General features: G+C 35.3%; 1 protein-coding gene across 4 annotated transcripts in view; it reads left to right on the forward strand.

Annotated features, from left to right (window-relative positions):
* The window catches only part of DACH1 (dachshund family transcription factor 1), a gene marked incomplete at both ends in the record, with an annotated part of 361,904 nt that overhangs the window by 225,774 nt on the left and 113,325 nt on the right, over positions 1-22,805 (forward strand). The window contains 2 exons of one of the 4 annotated variants that reach the window (XM_080362842.1): positions 17,514-17,669; positions 18,216-18,388. The exons of 2 other annotated variants lie outside the window; for them this stretch is intronic. In XM_080362842.1, coding sequence (XP_080218968.1) covers positions 17,514-17,669; positions 18,216-18,388 — 329 coding nt within the window. The remainder of the gene's footprint in view (positions 1-17,513; positions 17,670-18,215; positions 18,389-22,805) is intronic. One more of the 4 variants, XM_080362843.1, reaches the window with a different exon arrangement.

Raw genomic sequence — 22,805 nt, forward strand, 5'->3', positions numbered from 1 at the left:
GTTAGAATCGCAAGAGTTGACAACACTATAAATGGCATAAACAATTATTTGTAGCTACCTTTACACATGTAACACATTAAACAATAAAATTATTAGGAATAGATTTTTCTAAAGCGTCAGCTATATCTGTTGGCACTTGTAGTGTACTTTTTGTGCAAGTAACAGTGTAAACTGAAATGCAAAGTACATATGGGTAGGAAATCCTTTTCCTGTGGATTATCCAATCAGTCTTGCATTGTTTGAAATTACCATCGCTGCATACTTACCATCTTTTCATTTCAGAGGTGAAGATTGTGTAACTTTGAAAAAGCAGCTGTTAGATCTTTATTTTCTATTAGATAATTGTATCTGTCTGCTAGTATTTTTTTTTTTGCAGCTCAATACCAAAATGAGTCTAGAGTCTTTTCTGCTAGCTAAGTGCATATGAATATTGCCAGAAACAAATGACATATAATAATTTTGGTTTTATGTAAGTACTCTTTTAAATTAATTCAAGAGTAGGAAAAAAGGTCATGAATTACCTTTAGCAGTATCTGCAAATATAACCTATTCTGCAGTTTCTGCAGGTAGTACACTGCTGTACTCAGACACTAAGTGGGGAGTGAGAGTCTGACTATTAAAAAGCAATTGTTGAGATCAAAGTTACAATCAGTCTATGTACTGATCATTTTGTATTTGAATAGTGACTTCAACCTTATTTGCCAGAACATAGCCACGTGCAATAATAAATATCTTTGCAATTCATTTTAGGTTTAATTTTAAGTAATTGCATCCAGCAGATAACTCAATGTGCAAAAGTATAATATAATCCATGTAATTATAGTTTCTGTCTATTCATTTATTAGCTACGTTTACAAGCAAGAAGAGGCTTGTATTTTTTCAAAATATATGCTTGGTAAGCACTAAATCTAAGACTTATAAAAACGTTATCAATATGTTCTAATTAATATTTGCTCTTTTCCTTAAGCTATTATAAGGATACTTAATGCACAGCCTAAAATTAGAGTTGACAATTGCAAATACAATCCAACCAACATAGTAATAAAATCAATACTTACATTTCCCTTGGGGCCACTATTTACTGTTTGCTGTGCCATTTCCTTAATGGAATGGCAGTTATGTTTGCAGAAACCTTGTAACTATGATTTTTATATTTTAACTAAAAGCAGCTTTCCTGAAGTAGGATGATTAAAACAGAATCTGGAGTTGCTTTCAGAAAATTGCTGTAAACATTTTGTATCCAGTTTTAACAAAGACTAAAAAGAAACATCTTTTCATAGTAAATGTCACTGAATTCTAAGATGAATTATTTGTAATGTCTAAACTCCTTTCAGTTGCGTTGCAATAGACGTTTGCCTTAATCTTGAAATACTTCCCTGATTTGTTTTTAGTTTCATGTACTCAGTTCAAATTATTCTTAATCACTGAAAGCTCATTTCTGTGTGGAGGTCTGCAATGTTCTCAAAGCGTACAAGGGAGTCTGGCAGTTTATTTGACTTAGCAAATTAAAATAATGGAGGAAGGTATGATCTTCGGGATGAGTCATCGCAGCTGTTGCACAGTTCTAATTCTAGTCTTTTGACTTGGTGCTTCTTTCACTGAAATTTGACATTACCTTTATCAGGCAGGGCAGCAAGCGCTTCTGTGCCTTGCAATATAACTGAGTGGAATATCCTGTATAATATAGAAAGCATGAGACAGTTGACATTTTTAGTGCACACAAGTGTCATATGCGTTTGCATATTCAGTATAATATTTCTCTAACGATTCCTGACAAGAGGGGTGGGCATATGAATGAAAATCTCTCAGTTATCATGGCTTAATAATTTGTTCCTTACGGCATTCTGCTGGCCATGCAGTGTGTTCTTGGCATAGGTGAAGTTTAGGGAACAGATTCTGTCATATAACATGACCACTTACTTTGGCTCAGCTATCAGGGCCTAATTATTAAGTCTAATTATTAACTAATTGTTGCCTTTGATCATGTGGCCATATCATAAACTCCTGCTTTTACTAAGATACTATTCTGCAACTATTATTTTGAGTAGCATTCACATAAGAAGTTCACTTGTAGTCTGCACCATTGTGCATTTATAGTCACTGTAAGCACATTGCATGTTAGAAAAACTTGAAAATCCATTCCATGTCAAATGTTGACATTTTAGGATCTGCTTTTGTTTCACTTGTGGTGATATGCCAGGATTGCAAAACATGAACTGCAACAAAAATTTTGAAATATGTTCATTTGAAAGCACTGGAATTAGAAACTCTTTCTTTTAGTGCTGTGGAAAGTACCCATATATTGAAAAATGTGCAATATATATCTAACAAATCTATGAAAGTATAACACAAGATATAGACCAAAATATGCTGAATTGAGTTGAAAAAGTGTTAAAACAAAATGGAAGTTCAGGCCAAGGTATTTTAGTCCAGTTCTGAATGTTTTAAAATCTTATTTAAATTGCAATGCATCTACTATCTTACATTCACTCAGTGCATGTAATACAGTCCATTAAAAAAAGACAGCATGTGTAGAGGGCGAACTGAAAGCCCATAGGTTTCTAAATAAGAGTTTTAATGATTTTCAAGTCACAGACAAACATTGTGCTGGATGTTTTATTTTTCATGTATATATGAGAATATGCATATATGCATACACAGTTTTATGTACAGTCTATATGTAGACTGTGTCTTCAGTAATGACTGTCGCAACTTTGTAAAATTTTAAGCTGAAATTTTTATCTAAAGTATCTTTCTTTCATGTCTGCCCTCAGGCCACTACTCTTTGTTCTAGTTTTCCACAGCAGCAATGATTCAGCTTCCACAGAGAATAAGTCAGGAGAGAAACAGGAAAATCTTTCAATATGCAAATATTTTCATTTGGTTTAATACTTCCTTAATGAAGGAGTTAAAATTTGTCATTAAGATGACACTAGAATAGCTAGTTCTGACCCCTTGAAAATCAGTCTGAATCTGGCTGAGATTAGAAATCTCTGCAATTGTGTTTCATGTGCCCATTAGACTTGTTTAGAAACTTGCTGCTCTCTGGCAGCTGCACTGGTACAATCCAGGCACATGGGTCTCTATGGTCTTGCTAAACCTGTTCTCCAGCAGTTTTGTGAGAAAAGAACATTCTTTTGGAAATTACAACTTTTGTTGTCTAAAATATATTGGTAACAATATTTTCAGTACTTCATGGCTGTTATCATAAAGTTGTACAGGTGTTGTTGTTGTTGTTAGTTTTGATTTGGCAGGTGGAATTCCCCGCACTTTACTATTATAATGCTTTATAACATTGTCCAAGGATACTGTGTTTCATGGCAAACTCACCAGATTGCCCAGAATAGGTTACTTAGATCAATGGACTTCCACATATATCAGTGAAAAAAATTGTGCAGATCTAGATTAATTGCATAATCAGAAAACAAACAAATAAAACCCACATGCTTTAAAGTTTGCCCCAATAAGATTTAATTCCTTCAGTCTTAGAATTTATTTTACACCAACCTGGAGTACTTAGTGGAATCAGCCAACTTTGTTCTCATTAATATTTGGCTGAAGTAATTGTGTGAACAGAATCCTAGACCCATTCAAGGAAACATATTTTGAAACAGGATATTGAAAATAAAGTCCATAGGACAACAAAAGTCAGTTTACATGCTGATGTCAGCATTTGTGTGCAGTGATAAAGCCAAGCTCTTTTCATGATAAAGATAAATTCATATCCAAATCTTTAATAAAAAACAAAACGGATGTGAGCTTTTCACACTGAATTCAGAAGCGTCTTTGTAACTCTTCCCAGAGACTCAATTGTTGGGAACAAAAGTTATGTCCTGTTAGGGAAAAAAAATTAATCACTCAGGTTATTACGTAGGGTGTACTGTGTATTCCAGGCTCAGGCTTTATACTGAAACCTTTGAAGAGGCTGCCCATACCTACCAAATGTTGTAATTGATACAGAATCACTGCTATACAACAGCTGCAATAACAAGGTGCTGCTGCCTTTACTTTAATCTACCTCTCTTTCTGCCAGTTTATTATGTTTTGAATTTATTCTTTTGTAGATCTGTGAGCTATCTTTCTTATGGAAATTAATCTTTTTAAAAGATTTGTACTCTCATTTTCAAACACTAATACATTCATTCAAGTATCCCATTATTCAGAACCAGCTGGCTTTTTATCTAGTGATATTTACTTCAAAAAGCCAAGTTAAATGGTATCATAGATTAATTCTCAGGGCACAGGAAAGCTTTTTTAGAGAAAAAGAGATTTGGTAATTACTTAGAATATCGCAATAAAATCACAGAACATGTCAAAAATGCGTTATATAATCTGTCATAATACGAAACTTCAAAAAAAAAGTTAATTCACTGAACTGAACATAGTATGTGGCATTGGTATATGATTTTTAAGTGGAGCATTATGTAAGGATAGAACTTTGCTGTGATTTATAATAAGCTATGTCATGATTTTTAGTTATGTATTTTTTCTTTGCAGAAAGCACTGAAACTTCAAAAAGGGCATTATTCACTGAAATTTCTTACATAAATCAAACTGGAAATAAGACACATTTTACAATTCAATTTAAGATCCCACAGAGACAATAATGTTGCAAGCTGTGCATTTTACAGAGTAATATAGTAATGTCTAGTTTGCATTTTTGAAAAACCAAATTAATCACACTTTATTGAATATGTTGAAGCAAACCTAAAATTCATCTATTATTAAAAACTTGTGCAACAAACACAAACTATATTTTATACATAAAGGACAAACTCATTTATTCATTAGGTTAAAACACTTGGAGTTTGCATTTTGTAGCTATGAAAGAAGTGACATTTGCTATCTGTTCTCCTTTTTTAAATTTTTCAAAGCATTATGTTCAGAGTAATCTGCTTGAAAAATTGTACTAATACTTTAACACAGTATCAGTCCTGAAGACTGCACAGAAATCCCTGTGGACACTAAAGGTAGTCTTGATTTTTAAACTTCCTTGTTTAGTGAATCACTGAAAAGGACAAATACTCTGTTATCACGAATCTCATATTCAAATAATGTATTTTATCCCTTGATAGATTAACCACAAGATAGTAAAGCTTTTAGACAGTTTTTAGCATTTTTACATCCCTTGAGCTAACATGTCTTGACACTACTTTGATTTAGAGCTTGTATCTTTGTACTCAGCTGTGCTGAGACTGGAACCTCAAAGAAACTGGAATTAAATTTCGGCCTTAAGTCAAATCTCATTGACTTCAACTGAAACTGGGTTTCAGTCTTAATCTTTGAAAGGGAAAGAAACTTAAAAATTATTTGTAGATATTTTCCTGTTATGGAGTATAATTGTGGAATTATGTGTTCTACATCTTGCAGGGCATGTAAACTGTATGCCAGATTTGAATTCCAAATGTCAAGTAGTACTACTTATAATTCCATTTCTAGGAATATCACTCAAGTTATTCTGGCCTTTAGGCCAAATTTGATTTCTAGGATTATTGTTGCCCGTTAATGATTTGTCTGTATATTTATGTCTTCATGATTTAAAGTGAAAAATGCAGCTTTTACTGTAAACCACTAGTCATTATATTATTTTTGACAATATACTAGACAGATTGTTTGCAAAAACAAAGCTTTTTTAAAAAAAGTTCCAGTTCATTTTAAAGAGACAGAACTCTTAAATAGAATTTTAAATTTTTTTACGATTTAGCAAAGCAGGCACAAATTTTGTATCAGTTTTCCACAAGCATCACAAAACCTTCTGGCTCTTGCCTAATATTTCCATTCAAGGTCTATGCCTAAAGATTTTTCAATCTAAAACTAATGTGTTTTTTTTCTTTTTACTTAAGCAGCATGTATTACAAAGGATTAGTTCACTTATATTTTCTTATATTCAAGAGAGATAACAAGTTTAACAACACATCAAGCACGATTTTTTTCTCTTTGCACATGTGAAGAGGAAGAGACCTTTTGGCCCTATTGAGATGCACTTAAAAGACATTCATGAGAGCATTCTCAGAGGAGTTTCATACACAAGGAAATGATGTGGTTTTACAGTCTCATATTTTGGAAGAATCTGCTGTGGCTTGTCTTTACACTGTGATGGACAAAGTGGAGGTTGGGTTGTGCTGAAGGTGGACAGAGAGTCATGGTTATGATGACCTGACATTTTTGATTTATGAGTGATAATCCCAGAAGACCAGTCCCACAACATCAGACTGTCCCAGCAACAAGAACGTATTCTTGACTCTGCTTTGTCTCATTTTGTCTAGATAAAAGACAAGGTGCAGACCTGGAAGCCTCTTCTCTGTATTGTAACAGGGGCGTGATGCAACATGCTTCCCTGCTTTTGAGCAGGCAGGATCGTAGTTCCTTGCCTTACACTAACAAAACACTCATGGTAGAAGCTAATAGTTTTCAGAATTCTCCATTCAACAGCATGCCTAGCACAAAGATTTACTTCCAGATCCATCTCATCACGAGCTAGCTAAAAATTAGCATTGCAGACCTCTCTATAGGCCATAATGTTCCGTAATGATGGGTTGTATGCAGTGAAGCACTCTGCCAGTTCCATTGTGGTAGAACCATTTCAAGAAACTTTCAGGTGTCTGGCCAGCATAATGAAATCCAGACAACCAGCTGAGGTGTTTTCATGTGGTTTTGAGAAACTTAGGATGAATCGTGATCTGGTACTGAGCTGAACAATGTAAAATGCTGATGGCACGGTAACAACGCCTTGTTTGTAGGGCTTAAGTCTGAGAGGCTTAAGTCTGAGAGACTTAACATGGAGAAACATCTTTATCCATTTGGTGTGCAGAGGATCAGATACATGCTGCTGAGGAGGCACCTAGTGATGATCTTGAAAGGGTATTGTTTTGATATAACAGCCGCTAGTTATACGCTGGTCAAGAAACTTCTCCAGAAAGCAAGAGACCTTGGAATAGAGGTTATCTTTGTCAACATTGTACCCAGCGTTCTGACCCAAAGAATATTTTAACTAATTGAATCAAAGCAGGGTGAAGAAAAAATACTTTTTTGTCTCTCCTGTGTGTGTACCTATTGTCTCTCCTGTTACATACCTCCCCTCATCTCATTATTGGTCATGAAGAAAGATTGATGGTGCTAGGAAACAGAATAAGACATGTGGTTATGTATTTTCCTCACCACTGAGCAACTCTGCCATCCTGATTTTTACTAGATGAGATGGATCTGGGTATATATATATTCCCTTGCTAGGAATTTTGTCTGTGATACAAAGTTAGACCTGTTGTTTAAAGTAAAATTAAAAGCTGCTTGCTATCCTGCATGAATTGCGTTGATATAAGATACTAACATGATCAGAATGACTGTAAGTTCATGTGGGGTTGGTGAAGTTCAGTGTACTAAATCTTGGTATAGCAGTTTAGGAGAACTTTTTCTTGTCCTAGAACTATAACAGAAAAATAAAAAGGAGACAACTCGAAAGCCAATATTGAATAAATTAACAGACTATCATTTAGCGGCAATAGGCTTTTGTATCAAATACTGGCTTGACTCTTTAGTCTCTTCCACAATAGGTGAAAACTTTTGCCACTAGAAATGGCTCTTGGTAACTAGTCCAGACCCCCTGCGAAGGAAAGAAAAATAAGTATTTTGTTTTAAATAACTTAAAGTGGTGTCTTTCCATTTTAATAGCAAAACAAAACTAGCAAAATTAATTAGAAAGTAGTTGCACCCCTCCACAAAATCACAAAAATGCAAGAAAATGTTTAAGAAATTTACTAAGATATATGCAATTCATATTCCTATGCTCTTAATCCAATTTCATACTTTTGGATGCCTTTGCATTAAAATTTTGTCTTTGATCATTTTTTGTAAGACTCCAGATGGAAAAACAGTAGCAGTTTTGAATGGGGTAGGGGATCAGTATATCAATAAATAGAAGGATGTTGGTAGACTAGGTCTCAAAGAGAAAATGATCTTTTTTTGTGTGTAAACAGCAACAATTGTGAGATGCAATTAAAACAGAATAGACATTTGTCTATAGATCTCCCTTACTGAGTGGAATTCCTTAGTCTGTTGTGTATGTATACTTACCATTTCTTACAGTATTTTGACACTGTAAGCCCTTTGAGGCCAGGACTGTCCACCTGCTCTAACTATCACTTTTTATTACTACTACTATTACTACTAGTCATAGTAGTTGCCATTTTTGTCATCCCTGTCCCAAGAAAACAATAAATCGTGTGGGAACAGTTTCAGCAGTCTAGAAAAAAAGGTTCAGGTTCCATGAACTCTTAGATAAGATTTCCTTCTTTAAGCTACACAATCATCTGCCTTGGGAGACGGAAATACAGAAAAAACCCTAAAGGCTTAAGAGCACAATGAAGTTACTGTAGCATAATGAAGTACTGGATAACAGCTCATCTGTAATAATGATTCTTAGTCTGTGGCAAACATGATAATATATGTGTTAAACCTTGACAAAGGAAGCATGATTCATGGTATGGTTTTGTTTGCTAAGCTGAGCAGGCTGGATTTTGAGCTGGCTGACATATATGCTCTGCATACAACACTAAGTGTATGAAAAGAGGACACTTTAAGTACGTTTCTAGCTGACATTTTGTTTTATCATTTGTGTATTTGTGTGTGTGACACAAAAGTAGAGATGTACACAGGGACACATACATACGTGTTCAAAGAACACTGAAGTTGTGAAGTTGTGTATCTAAAAGCTGGGAAAAGGGCATTTTTAATAATAATAATGACTATTATTATCTTCAGCATCGCTGGGTTCCTTTGAGGTGTGAGACTATGACATGATACAAATTGACAAGACTAAATAAAAGTTAGAGACTATATCAGAATGGTCATGAGAGAGCTAAAGCAAAACCATATACGTGCTTCCCAAGGGAGGAGGCATTTACTCTGTGAGCCTCAGAGCTCACACGTTCTGGCTTTCCTGCAGCAGTTTTCTAGTGTAGAAGAGACACAGCATGGATGAGGAAACCTCTGTTCGTGGGGTAAGTTGTGTCCAGCCCCACACGTCACATCAAGCCAAATTGTGGGGAGACACGAATCTCCTTTTCCCCGAATGGGAAGCTCAGCCATGTGCTCTGGCAAGAGTCTGGAACTTGTTGCAGTTGGTGGGGTTTCATGGAGACAACTTGTGGTTGTTTTCTCAGAGAGCACAGAGATGTAATTGCAAGGAGACCTTGCTATCAAATGTGCTTAAGACTGGATATTAATCTGTTTATTAATAAGGTCTGATTTTTGGTAATTGAGCCTTGTTTTCTAAGAAAACGACTAAAAAAATCAATGAGGAAAAATCTGCAGAATAGTGTTTAAGAAACTATTCTGTGTGCAATCTTTCAGAGCCTATGTACTGTTAAGATTTTGTGCTGAAATGGAAATATTCCTGTTCAGTTCAGCATTATTTCTTTTTAATCATCAATAAACATGATTACCTGTAATATGTCAACCTCTCTACTTTGCATTTTCATCCTGGCTGCATCTTTTTCTGAACAGACTGAAAATGAGTTGACAGAGGCCTTCTTGCTTTTAATTTCAATACTTCAGGCTCAATGTATCTTGCATCTCTTTTTTTTCCATATTGTAACACAGCTGAAACATGTGGGGCAAAATGTGGTCAAACTAGTGTTATGTATCTTTCTGGTTACAGAAGACATTAGGAAACTTGGATTTCTCACTTTATGCACTTCATGCATATTTTTTGTGTGTCAGTATATTTACTGATAATTTTCTGCCTTTTTTTTCTGGTTTTTTTTTGTTTATTTATTTGTTTGTTTGTTTGTTTGTTTGTTTTTTGTATTACAGGACTACTAGCTGTACTGGGGTAATAGCTAAGTTATTATTTTTTAAAACTTCTGGAGTTATTTGGGAGAAGTCTTTAGTAAAGATAAAGAAAAGGCGGAGGGCAAGTTACCAAATAGATATGTGGTGTATTGCTTTGGTTTGCTCTTTTTTAAAAATTTATTTTGCCTTTTACCGAAGAATTAGACACTGTAAAACTCAGATTAGAGGTAGCAAGAGTCAGCACACACCACTGAGGGATCCCTCAGTCCAATGCAGATGTTAAGCACAAGCTTCCATCCAAATGCATGTTCTCTGCAAGGCTCAGACAGAATCACAGTTCTGTTACTCAAAAGCTCAAACTGCATCTTTCTCCTCAGACAAGTTTCTGGACCTGTCTGTTTTAGTTTCCACTTTACTAAAATGAAACCTGTTATATTGAGCCTGATATATACACAATTGCATACAATGAGAATATTTAGTAATGTATCCATTATCTATTCAATGGGAGTTTTTTATAAATAGGCACATACAGCAATAATAAAGATGTTCACTAAAGAATTTTTTATGTTTATTGTGTTGAAAAAGAGATAAAGAAAATGTGAGTTTTTTGCCGATTTTGGTTGACTACTGGTAGCTCATTAGTCTTCAAGTTATAAAAACTCTATATCAAGGGACTAGCTATGATTCTAGCTTTGTGCTCTGCTCTGCAGTTAATGTATTTGCTCAGGTGTACCTGACAGTAAAATGCTGTCCAGTTATTATTTTCCTGAATACAGTCCATACAACTACATCTAATTTTTTATTTCTTGATGATGTCACAAATTTACTTTTACTTGTCTAAATTGCACTCTTATCTTATAACATCATATAACCATAAAAATAAACTGTGTATTATCTATGAAATGAGCCCAAGTTAGGTGTTTGTTAAAGGAAACAAATGGAAAATCTATTTTTAGGTAAATGTCACACAGCCTGTAACTGAGTTGCTGAGCTTTCACTTGTGTTGGACAGTTTCATTATTCATTAAATTGAATTTTAAAAAGCTTTTCTTGTTTTAATCTTTTTGGTGAAATAACGAAGGATTAGTATAAAACATTACATAAATATTCCATGGGACTCAGTATCACTGTAAAAAAAATCCTTTCACTTAGAAGTTTATATACATTCAGTATTTTCTGATTAGTGATTAAGCATATACTCTGATTTTCATCATGTAGAATTCCATCTTATTTCTTGGAATTACCAGTTTGTACCGCAGTTTTTCTTTATTAGAACATAAATACAAAAGGGGTGAATAAAGTGGGTGCAAGTCTGGCTTACAGTGCAAAGTGCATTTATCGTTTCTCTGCCATTGCCAAGGAAGACCTATGCAATACAATTAAGACAGTGAATGAAGTAGTCGACATGACTGAGGCTAAAATATCTTTACAGATTGCCACTGTTGTCTGCAAAGAAACCATATGTCATTTCAAAGGTTCTCGTGTCTTCTCCTTTATATATTTCTGTGGAAAAATGTTTATCAAAGAATAGTCTTTTTTTTTTTTTTCTTTTCCAGAATTTACTGCTATACATGTTTATGCTCCATCATGACAATAGTGGAACTATAGATGCAGACCCATAAGCCCACTATGTTAGAGAAAATTATAGAAAACCTTCAATTATCAGGCCACATTTCTCATGGTCTATTTAAGAGTATAAGCATGATTATATAACCATAAAATAACAAGGCAATGCTTTGTGAGGAGGAAAAAAAAATTAAAAATGCTTATGTAGGGCAGAGTACAAAGTGTTCCAGAGATATCTTGGGAAACTTATTATTTTCCTATGTCACAGTACTTTGTGATCTCAGAAGAGGTAGTAATACTTTGTTTTTCAAGTATCAATAATCTGAGACAGATACTGTTTACATATGGCAAAGGTCTTTTTTTTGCTTTTAATGGTACAGCAGTAACACAGAAGTCTCACAAAAGTGCCTTTATCTATAGATGTCTGTCCTCTGTACAGTCTTACAACTTTCATGTATTGTACGTATGGCTGATTTCAGGGGTTGAATTATACAAAAATGGAATTGCGAATTTATAGCAATTCAAAGTCTAAAGCAACAGGATTTGATTTAGACAGTTTTATGAAGAGGTCTCCTCACTGTCAGGATGCTGAGATTACCAACTTTTAGCACACTGATTATGCATATTTTCCATTGGACATAAATAGCCTAGATAGTGAATAGTCCACTTCAGAAAAATGAGCCACCACAGCTGATACTGATGCTTTGTTTGGTAATTGTTGCTGAGAGACAAATTGTTTCAGCAAACACAGAAGATAACGGCAAGATTAGGGGAGTGAAAGAAGATCAGTAGTACATGAAAAGAAAAAGAAAAATTGGTGATTTGAGTTGTTAGTAGAAGCTCAGGCTCTTTCTTGTGTTTTTGACATGTGATTTTGCTTGTGTATGTAATGTTACATGAAGCCATTCCTGAGCCAAGGCTGGGATTCACTCGCCTAAAGGCAAGCTTGTTCTCTGGGATGCCATACAATATCCAAGTTATCGACATGAAGGGAAGGGGAAGACCTGTGGGACTGGCACATTGACTAATTTTAATTTCTAAAATCCACCTATAATACCAGAAAGTTTGGTTTAGTTGCCTAGAAATAAGAATGTGCTACTACCTGAGATACCCTCAAGAATCCTGCCTGATCTCCATCTCCAGATGGCCATGACATCTCCCAAAGGTGCTGTGTTGTACTCACCAACCCTGTAAGACATGTCTCAGATTATTTGGGCCATCTGAGGTGATGTGTGTTCATGCGTTTGTGTCTGGGAGAGGTGTCGCTGTGGTCCATGGAACCAGGAGATGCAGATTCAGCTGCCACAAGATGGGTCTGTCTCTCACAGAAGGAGCTCCATAGTTCTCCACAGCCTCTTGGGCAGGTCCCTGTTGACTCTCATGGGAACTAAACTGCTCCGCTCACGTTGTAGGGACCTAAATTTAGGCAAGTTGAGTTGCACTGGGGACAGAATGAGAAAAGAAAATGAGTAAGATGTGACTGTAAAAAATGAATCTGATATGTTCAGATCAGAGTTTGTTTGCGAGGCTGACATTGTATGGTCTACTTTTCTGCTTCATTTTCTTCTTCTTATCTGCATTACCTTCCAGTCCAGAATGGTTTTCATTTATTTTTACCATCCCAAGCTACCTAATTGTGCTACTAATGAATACAAATAATCCAGGCATCAGGCTTTTACAGACGCACACCAGTGTACAAATAATGGTTTGTTGTGTAACCGCTGATCATGGGAGAAGGTACATTATGGAAAACATGTGCTGAAGTGTTGCTGATGGGGAAGACACTGAATTCTGTAGTCCACATTTTAAATTATCAAAATATATTGTTGTTTTGGTTCCATCAGGTTGTCCATGATGAGTAAATGTGAGACAAGCTGAACTCAGTTTTTAAATGGGTGTACTTACATTTGGAACTCCAATTTCCAATTTTTGAGTGCTCATATCATCACTATCGCACATGAAATATGTAGTTGGCTAACAAATTGCTTATTCAAGTGCATATATATGAGGTTTGAGCACTCAACATTAAGCATCTGCATCTCAAAATTGGATCCCTTGTGCTTGAAAGCCTTGAAAATGCTACTCTATGGTCAGCCTGGTGCAGCATCAATTGAAATGCTGTTTGAATGCAATGTAGAGCTTCCAATTGCTGCTTCAGAAAGTGTTATGCTGAATCTGGAACACTTTGCATAATTTAATTAATTATGCCACTAAAAACTGATTTTCTCTCAATTTAAAGCAAACAGCTTTTATGAGGGTGAACTGCAGCACCCAGGGATATCAGGTGTCCAAGCTTTTAATCCTATTACAAAGACTTGACAACCACTGATGGGAACTGGAAAAACATAAGCTTCCAGCAGGGCAACAAGTGAAGAGGACGAAGGCAACAGATTTTTTAATACTCTTCGAAACCACTGTATGCATTAAATCATAATCAAATGTAAAAAGTGACAGAACTGGTAGCTAGCACTTATGTGTGCAGACGGTGAGTAGTGTCTAAGGAATAACACTTATTTTCGCTTTGACATTAATGAAAATAACTGTTTCCTCTAAGAGGAAAATTGTTCCGCTTAACTAACGTAAGAAAAACACAGCAAATGGCCAAGGCTATTTGTATCTGTGTCTGTCCACTTAAAGTGTTCAGGAGTGCAACAGCCTGTAGTTTGAAAGTGGTTTCTAATGTTATGGATTGGATTCTGTCTATGAATCATTTTAGTTGTAAACAAATCTTGACAGACAATGCCAGACTACAAGTATTAAAGAATCTGTCACTGACTAAATGCTAGCCTCGATAACTTCGCTTTCTGAAGCTTGTCTTCTCTCTTCCAATTTATTATTGGGTTTGATATCACTCTGAAACAATAGACAGCATAATTTTGAGGCAGAAGGGAGTGCTGATTTAGAAGAGCTCTAACTTCTGAGGCATGTAAGCGGTGCCATAATTGGGAGACTATGAGTGACCGTACAAAATTCTGTGACCAGGTTAGGAAGGGTCACAGCAGAATCGACTCCATCTCCATATCGAACATCAGCATGTAACAGGAAATTAACTGTAGTGTAGCAGATCTTGCTAATAAACAGGGAAAATACTTTGTTACTGGGAATTCAACTGCCCTATAAAATGCAAAAAAGCTTCCTTGTCTATAATACTAATAAATAGTCATATAATTACTAATACATATTTGTGCATTCTATGTATTCCTTTACATATATGACATATGGATGTCATAGTGTTTTGATGGAGAAGTATAAAGCAATAAGCTTAAAGGATTTATCAAATGATGACCTTGTTAAGAATATTATAACTTTACATGTATATTAGAGAATTTTACCCCAAGTATAAAATACATTTTACAAACATAGCTTTTTCTATCTCAGTTTTTTTATAAAGAAGACAAAATAAATGTCCCAAACCAAATTTTCAGTTAATGGTGAAGACAGGAGAGTTTGTAGGTAAAAACAAACAAAACACACAACAAACAAACAAACAAAAACAAAAAACCGAAACAAAACCTATAAAAAACCCAAGATGGACAAAGCAGCATGTGCTCCACTGCCAGGCCTGCCAGAACGAAGTTTTGTCATCAACTTTTCTTAACAGAAGCAAAAAATTAAGATTGAGCATGTTCCTGCTTAGGGTTTCACAAGGTTGTGTTTTAATGGAGCTCTAAGTACTTTATTAATCTATGGACACATGCACTAAGATGGGCTCAATGACCATTTGGAACTACCTGTTTTCCTATGTTGAATCTGCATCAACACCTACGTTTTGGCTAAAATTAAATAAGATAAACTCACTTTTTGTTTTTAACTCTCATTTCCATGGTCATATTTCTTAATGGAAGGATATAAGTGAGTCACACAGAATCACAGAATGTTAGGGATTGGAAGAGACCTTGAAAGACCGTCTAGTCCAGTCCCCCTGCCGGAGCAGGAACACCCAGATGAGGTTAAACAAGAATGTGTCCAGGCAGGTCCTGAATGTCTCCAGAGAAGGAGACTCCACAACCTTGCCGGGCAGCCTGTTCCAGTGTTCTGTCACCCTCACCGTGAAGAAATTTCTTCTCAAATTTAAATGAAACCTCCTGTATTCCAGTTTGTATCCATTGCCACTTGTCCTATCATTCATTGTCACCGAGAAGAACCTGGCTCCATCCTCGTGACACTCCGTCTTTATGTATTTATAAACATGAATAAGGTCACCCCTCAGTCTTCTCCAAGCTAAAGAGACACAGCTCCCCCAGCCTTTCCTCATATGGGAGATGCTCCGCTCCCTTAATCATCTCTGTGGCTCTACTGTGAGAAGTATATGTCACAGTGGCAAAAAGCAGAAAATTGGAGAAAAGAAAACTAATAAAAAAATATTTTTCCAGCTCAGGTTTATCTCCTTCAATTACATATGTGTTTGAAAGTCAGTTCATGTTTTATTAAGAGTCTCTGAGCTCTTAAATACAAGAAAACACGTTCACTTCTCAGAGGTGATGAGATTCAGATCAGGTATTAACCAGCTTAGCTATGTACACTGCATAAAGGTTATGACAATTTCTTGTAAAATAATAAAAGTATCTCATATAATTGATTCTTTTCATTGTTTCATAAAATTGCTTTGTTTGATTGCGAGAGAGTTTGGACTGAATTTTCATTACCTGCTTCTGAACAATTTATACTGGGACTGAGACAGTATTGAGCTAATGAGTTAGAATTTATATTGAGCCTTAACTGTCTTCATGAAGTAACTAGGGAAAGAAAATCATGGCAATAATGGAGTATTTTTCATTATAAACTATGTTGTACAGCTTTTACAGTCAGGTTTTTAATAGATCTAGAGAAATTAAATTGGAATTCTACCAACTTTTGTGCTTTTGTCAACCCACGAAAACGATGTTAAGAAATGTCAAGACTAATGTGCTAATACTGTTTCTACTGAATTAAGGAGGAGGTGGTATTAGTTATGTTGTTTTTTAGGCCTTGTTGTTCATTAAGTAATAAGATGTATATAGAAGAACATTTAGAAATATGCACTTCATGGTAATCCCTAATACTAAATAAAAATTGAGTATAGAGTAAATAGGTCTTGTCTTACATTATCCTAAAGTCCTTATCAAGAGAAGTTCTTATGAAAATAGTAGAACCTTTCAAAGTCAGGAGGGTGAAATTGTACCCTATATGAAAAAGGAAGCAATGGTATATTGCTGATGTGTATATTAATACTGCTGAGAATGCATGCACATATACATATTTATTAATATATGCAAGCGTTGTTTATTGATTGTATATGGTAAACTCATACAATGAGTGTATAGATTACTTTGTATGCATAAGCATACATATATTCAATCTCAGCATTATACATAAATATGCCCCATGAATAATCTAAGTTACCAGATTGGAAGATTTTAAATGTACAAATTAATAATGTTATATGAATTTTTAGTACTGTCCTTTAATTGCATTCTTCTGTTTAATTCTGTGGATACTTTTTATGAGGAGGTCTGCAATAGTGAAAAAGGGTATTTCTGAAATATCTGAATTACTGCTCATCTCAACACTTAATTGTTCACATTCTTCCTTGCTGTTAGTTCATTCCCCATCCAGAAGACTGCAGGAATTGCTTAATAATCCCTCACATTTTAATTATTAATTAAGAATATGAAATAAAAATTGAATATACAAAATAGAATCATCAGCCAAGCACATATACATGCATGTTGGTGCCCTCAATAAATTAAATTTTTAGTTACTTCATGTAATGTTTATTTATTCACAAATACAAGAAGAAATTAAGGTAGTTTAAATTTTAATTGGCATAACAGGCAATATTCTTTTTTTAGACATTTTACAGGCAAAAATATTCTCTTATGTATAAAGCAAATGCCGTATATAGTTTTGCTTGCTAAGAATGACGAAAGTATGTAAAATTATGCATCAAACACAAACTTCTTGTAACTGAGCACAGCTATAATACTTTTAGGTTTGTGTTCTAAGTCTTAACTTTAAAAAAGTTATCTATATGTATCTTTTTCAGAGGCCAACCTATATATTAAAAAAAAATAAAAATCACTTGCAAAAAAGGTTAGATGGCTGACCTTGACTGCAAATTCAGACACTGAAAATTTGGAGTCTTCCTTCATCCAAATAATACATATTCATTCCCCACAGGCAGCAGTGATGGTTCTTGGGATAAAGAAAAACTTCAGTCTCCCCCAACCCAAGGATCACAGGCCTCTGTTAACCACCCCAACTTGCCTGGACAGCATAATGTTCCAGTTAGCCATCCTCTCAACCCTCTGCAACAGAACCACCTTCTGCCAAATGGTACGGGTTGACATCTTTCAGCACTAACATCAGCAGTTTTCCAATTCCTGTCTTAATTTTGTGTTTTATATAAATAGGGTATGAAAAATAAAAGATGTGGGGAATGCTGGAATACTTCCTGTAAAGTATTAAGCAGGGAAAGTGGAGACTGTAAAGAACAAATACATATGCAATAAAAATGACACTCAAAATAACTGCTAACCTGTGCATCAGTGGCCTAATAATGCATTACTAAAGCACCTTACAGCAGATATTACAAAAGATAATAAACAGCCATTATTTAGCAATGATACCATACATTACACTGATATGAACAAACTAAGAGGTCTAATAGCCTCTCCTTGTGGCTAGAAACCCTCCATGGTTGCTAATGATTTACCCATGCATATCCCAGAAGAGAACTGACACACAGCTGCTTTGTCCTGCAATGTCAACCATCTTGTCACCCATCACTTGAATATGGTCCATCAGGAGGAAAAAAAGACAATGTTTTAAAAAAATGCATAAACGTATTTCTTTTTTTTTTTCTTTTTTAATCCCCACCAGGGTTGGAACTTCCTTTTATGATGATGCCCCACCCGTTAATTCCCGTGAGCCTACCTCCAGCATCTGTCACCATGGCAATGAGCCAGATGAATCACCTTAGTACCATCGCCAACATGGCGGCAGCAGCACAAGTGCAGAGTCCTCCATCCAGAGTCGAGACATCTGTTATCAAGGTAACTGTATACATATATATGAAAATATGTAAATCTTCTATCACAATTATAGTAGAATGATAAGAGTGGGTGAGTGTCAGATGTTTTAAGGTAAGTCATAAAGTCAATATATACAAGAAGCTGTTGTAGCTCTGGTAACACAGTAGGCTGCTGGTGGCCAGTGTTAGCTTCTTCTGAGTTCTCTCCCCCCCGTAAATTTCTATTAAGACAATGCTCAAGTTGAAACATTTTGATACAGAATACACAGTTTTCTGATTTTTTGTATTTCATATTCTGTAATCTAGCGGCAATATTCCTCAGGATATCAAGGAAGAAATTATTCCTTTCTTAAATTAGAAGGGACTGTTCTTCCAACTTTTAAATCTAAGCATTTGAACTGAAATTATCTAAAGAAGGCTGAAAGGCTTGCTACTTTGCCTCTGCAGAACCTAAATTGCCAAATCCTGGAACAAAATGGTATGAAACTGCACAGAACAGGCCCAGTGATCTGCAGGCCAGAACTGTAGTATTGTAGAGTTATCTCCAAATATCTGATATCTGAAGTTGTCTACCCATTTTTGTTTGCAGCCTGTAACTCAACTAAACTGGTTACAGAGGTACTTAACAGAGGCATGGAGTCTTCTTCTGACTGAAGATGATCTGTTTTCATTATAAAGGCATTTCTCCCTTACCACTAGATATTTATAATTTGATTTGGCATTTATTCAGGTATCTACATTGTACCTGTTATCCTTCTTTAGTTCTTATTTGTGAGATAAAGAAAGTACAAAAAGTTTTGTACTTTTATGTAATATTTGTATACTAGAAATAGACATGCGAAGGCACAAGGGTATTTGATATTTTAGGGCTACCTTGAAAACCTGTCCATTAATGCAATTCCCATGACAAAAAAATGAGTGAACTTAAAATCTTGTGGACATTCAAATCAAGAGCCACAAAAGTTTTGAAATTCGTGATGATTTAGGCAGAGTGAAGAGGTCTGACTTTATTGATATATGCAACATACTTGGGCTCCTCACCTCTTTAAGCTAACAAGCCCAGAATCCTAAAGAACAATTCAGTTAAAAGTCAACAACTCTATGTTGCTAGGGATCTAGAAGAATATGGTCTGGTGATCTAATTTAAGTATCTGCAGTTTCAAATGTAGGATCTCCTTTGGAGACCTTCAGTGTCATCCCTTTCTCACCTTTGATGATACGGAGACTTAAAAGATTGGTTTGGAAATTGTTTCTTTAGGTGCTATGTCAGCCAGGCTGGATTCCACCTTTAATGTCCATCTTGCCCATATATTGGGAATACAAATACTCGGCTGCTAACTGTTCAATTACACAGTGATTTTTGCATCTTTGTTTTTCTGTTTTCACGTGACCAGAATTTAGTAAGAGTTGCATGATACTAAAGTTTTCAGCATCACATATGACGTTGTATTTAATTCTAAATTTATTTTCTTAATTGGAACAGTCACCACTAGTATTTACAAAAGTATCTAAAAAATGAAGATTGGGATTGAGCACATTCTAAACAACACTCAGAAAGCGTGAAATACTGTGGCAACAAAACTTCGTTTTCACTATTTTCTTACTATTTTCTCTCGTTTTGTTTTCTGTGAGCCACTTGATTTCATATGTAAGAGTACAAAATACGACCTTCACGAGCATTGGTAACTTTCTCTTCCTAAACTTTGACAAGCTGATTTCTAGCTTGTGGAGTTGCTTTACAAGCTAGTTCTAGCTATTAAAGTTACCTAAGTTACTGTGGCTGACACTTAAATATGTCTATGGGCACGTACCCCAATGTGACCTCTTTGTGATCTTTGTCTCCAGTCACCAAAATCAAGTACATTTGTAGTACAGCGTAGCTCCTAAGGTGTGCAAAAACCGTTTCTTTTTGTGGAAAGTAGGTCGTGGTGTATTCACATATCTCACTCCATTATGGGAACTTTGCTGGACCCAGAAAGCACCCAACTAAGAAGTACTTCTGGCTCATCTGATCTAAACCCCTCTAGCAGGTTTAAAAGTATTGGACTGTGAAAGGGAGACTCTGTCATCATGTAACTATGTATATTATTTTTACCACAGGCAGGATCATATCATAAAATTTTCCTTATCCCAGAGTTTCTTAACTTCTTAACAAGTTCATTCTTGTAGTTCATCTAGTTGGAATGGTAGTTTCATTATAGTCTAAGTGAAGATTTTGAAAGTACCTAGCAATTTTCGTTCTCTGTTTGAAACATTTAGCAGCACTTTGTAACTGGAAAATCATTTTTCAAAATCTTGCTTATTTAAGCATTTGTTTGTGTTAATAATCTCCACTATTTATCTCTGTCATTTCTGAAATTTGAACTATCCCATATTCATGCTAATAAAAACTTCATCATAGCTGCCAACTTTTGTGCAGATCTTGGCATAACATCTTCTGCAAGGTATTTAACAAACCAGATTTTGTGTTCTCATCACGTTTGCACATAACCATGAATTAAAAAGATATGGATTTACAATGAAGTGTTTTTAAGTAGCCAAATTAACCTAAGTTCCATATAGAAAATTGTGCTCACTCGAGCGTGAAATATATATTTTTGAAAGTTTGCACGATTAAGTTAGAGTTTGGGACATTTAAGCAGAACTTGATGGAGGTACCACCTAAGTGCTGCCACGTTTTCTTTGGTCCTGGCCTGTAATGTATTGGTCACAAGACATTTGTACTACAGGTACATACGTAAATAAAAGTGTTAATCTGACATCCAAAACTCACTTCTAAATGTCAGATCTTGCTGCACATAGTTATTTCAACAATACTGTAAGGGGTCAGGAATATTCTCTTACAGGACTTTAGTACTCTTTCCTCTAGTCCCTTTGTGTTACAGTGTATGTCTAGATTTATGTCTTCTGGTTTTGTCTGTGGCAGATGAATATGATCATGTAGACAGCGATAGCACGGCCAAGTAATTAGGTTCCTATTTTTAAATACTGAACAGAATTTAAACCTAAACCCCAGCAAGGTAAAAGCATGAGGACATTGTTAGGGGGATTTTCTTTCCATAAGCATGGACATAACGTCACTGCCGATTTACCTTTTTCTCACTAGGCATAGTCAGAGACTGTGATTTTAGTGTCCATTGAATTATATGCACTGAGCAGTTGAGCAGGAAACTCTCTAATCAGCATAATTTTTGAACCTTGCTCTGGCAATGTAAAGATTATGAATAATAACTTATACTACAATCAAAATAAATATCTTAGAGAATAGAAGTAAGTGAGGAGGTCAAACCTCCTTTTCTTTATTTTTACAGGGATGGATAAATAGTGCAGTTGCTCTGTTTCACTAAACTGTTTGTTATTAGAATCCTATCTTCCTTTCTTGCTATGTTTTTAGACTTTTTGGGTTTGTTTTCATTATCTTCTGGCTCATTTTTTAACCTACTTTTAACCCTACTTTTACTTAAAGTTTCCAGAAGCTGATTTGAAAAGTTTGTGAATTGCTCATCTTGGAGTTCATCATTGTAACCTGAAATGACAGCATAGGTTGAGATTAGAGTACAAGATGTTTACAAGTATAAACTCTGCTTCAAAGTTAGGAGACCTATGAGAAATTTCGACTCTGAAAATAAATAGTAGAAACCTTATCTAATTAAGTAACAAAGAACAAAATTAAGTCTTAGAAAGTCGGAGTCTTCAGATTATAAACAATCTGGTTCACTGGACAGAAGAACTGCCTTTGTCAACAGTGCCACGGTAGATGACTTGCTGACCTTTCCTTCCAATTCACTGAATTCACAGTTAGCGCTGTTATCTTTAAACTCACAAAGCTTCAAATGCCTTTCTATTACTGGGCAATATTTCATTTCTTTGTGATAAGAAGTTGGAATAAAGCTGAGATCATGTACTAACCAAACATTTTATCCTGCTATGTTCAGGAGATGAGACAAAGACAAAATTACAAGGGAAGCCTTTCAAAGCAACACTTTAGATTTGGCAGTGAACTCTGAGCTCTAAAATCTTCAGAATTATATTTCAGAAGAGTGTTGTGCCCTTTTGAACATGAGACAAACATTAGATGTCTTTTTGTAATGGAATGTTTAGATATATGAGTTGGATGAATAAGAGGAGAGCAACAACAAGCAGGGACAGCAGATTGTGACAGCAATGAATTGCAGTGAGTGTGACAGCTGTGACCTGGGGATGCTTTAGACATGAGGTGGCTTTCATCACCTGCCCATGGTTTCAAAGGCTCAGCTTGTTAGCAGTTTCATTACATCATTTTTTTTTTCCCCTCAGTAGAGAGATACACAAAAATATAAAGGACATACTTCATATTAATAGCAACTTGAAATAATTCGACATTGTAGAAGTTAGAAGAGAGCAGCATGCCAGAATGAAAAATATGCACTGTATCCATATGATGTTAATAATACTTATAG

This window comes from Nesoenas mayeri, assembly GCF_963082525.1.
Source record: "Nesoenas mayeri genome assembly, chromosome: 1".
NCBI lineage: Eukaryota > Metazoa > Chordata > Aves > Columbiformes > Columbidae > Nesoenas > Nesoenas mayeri.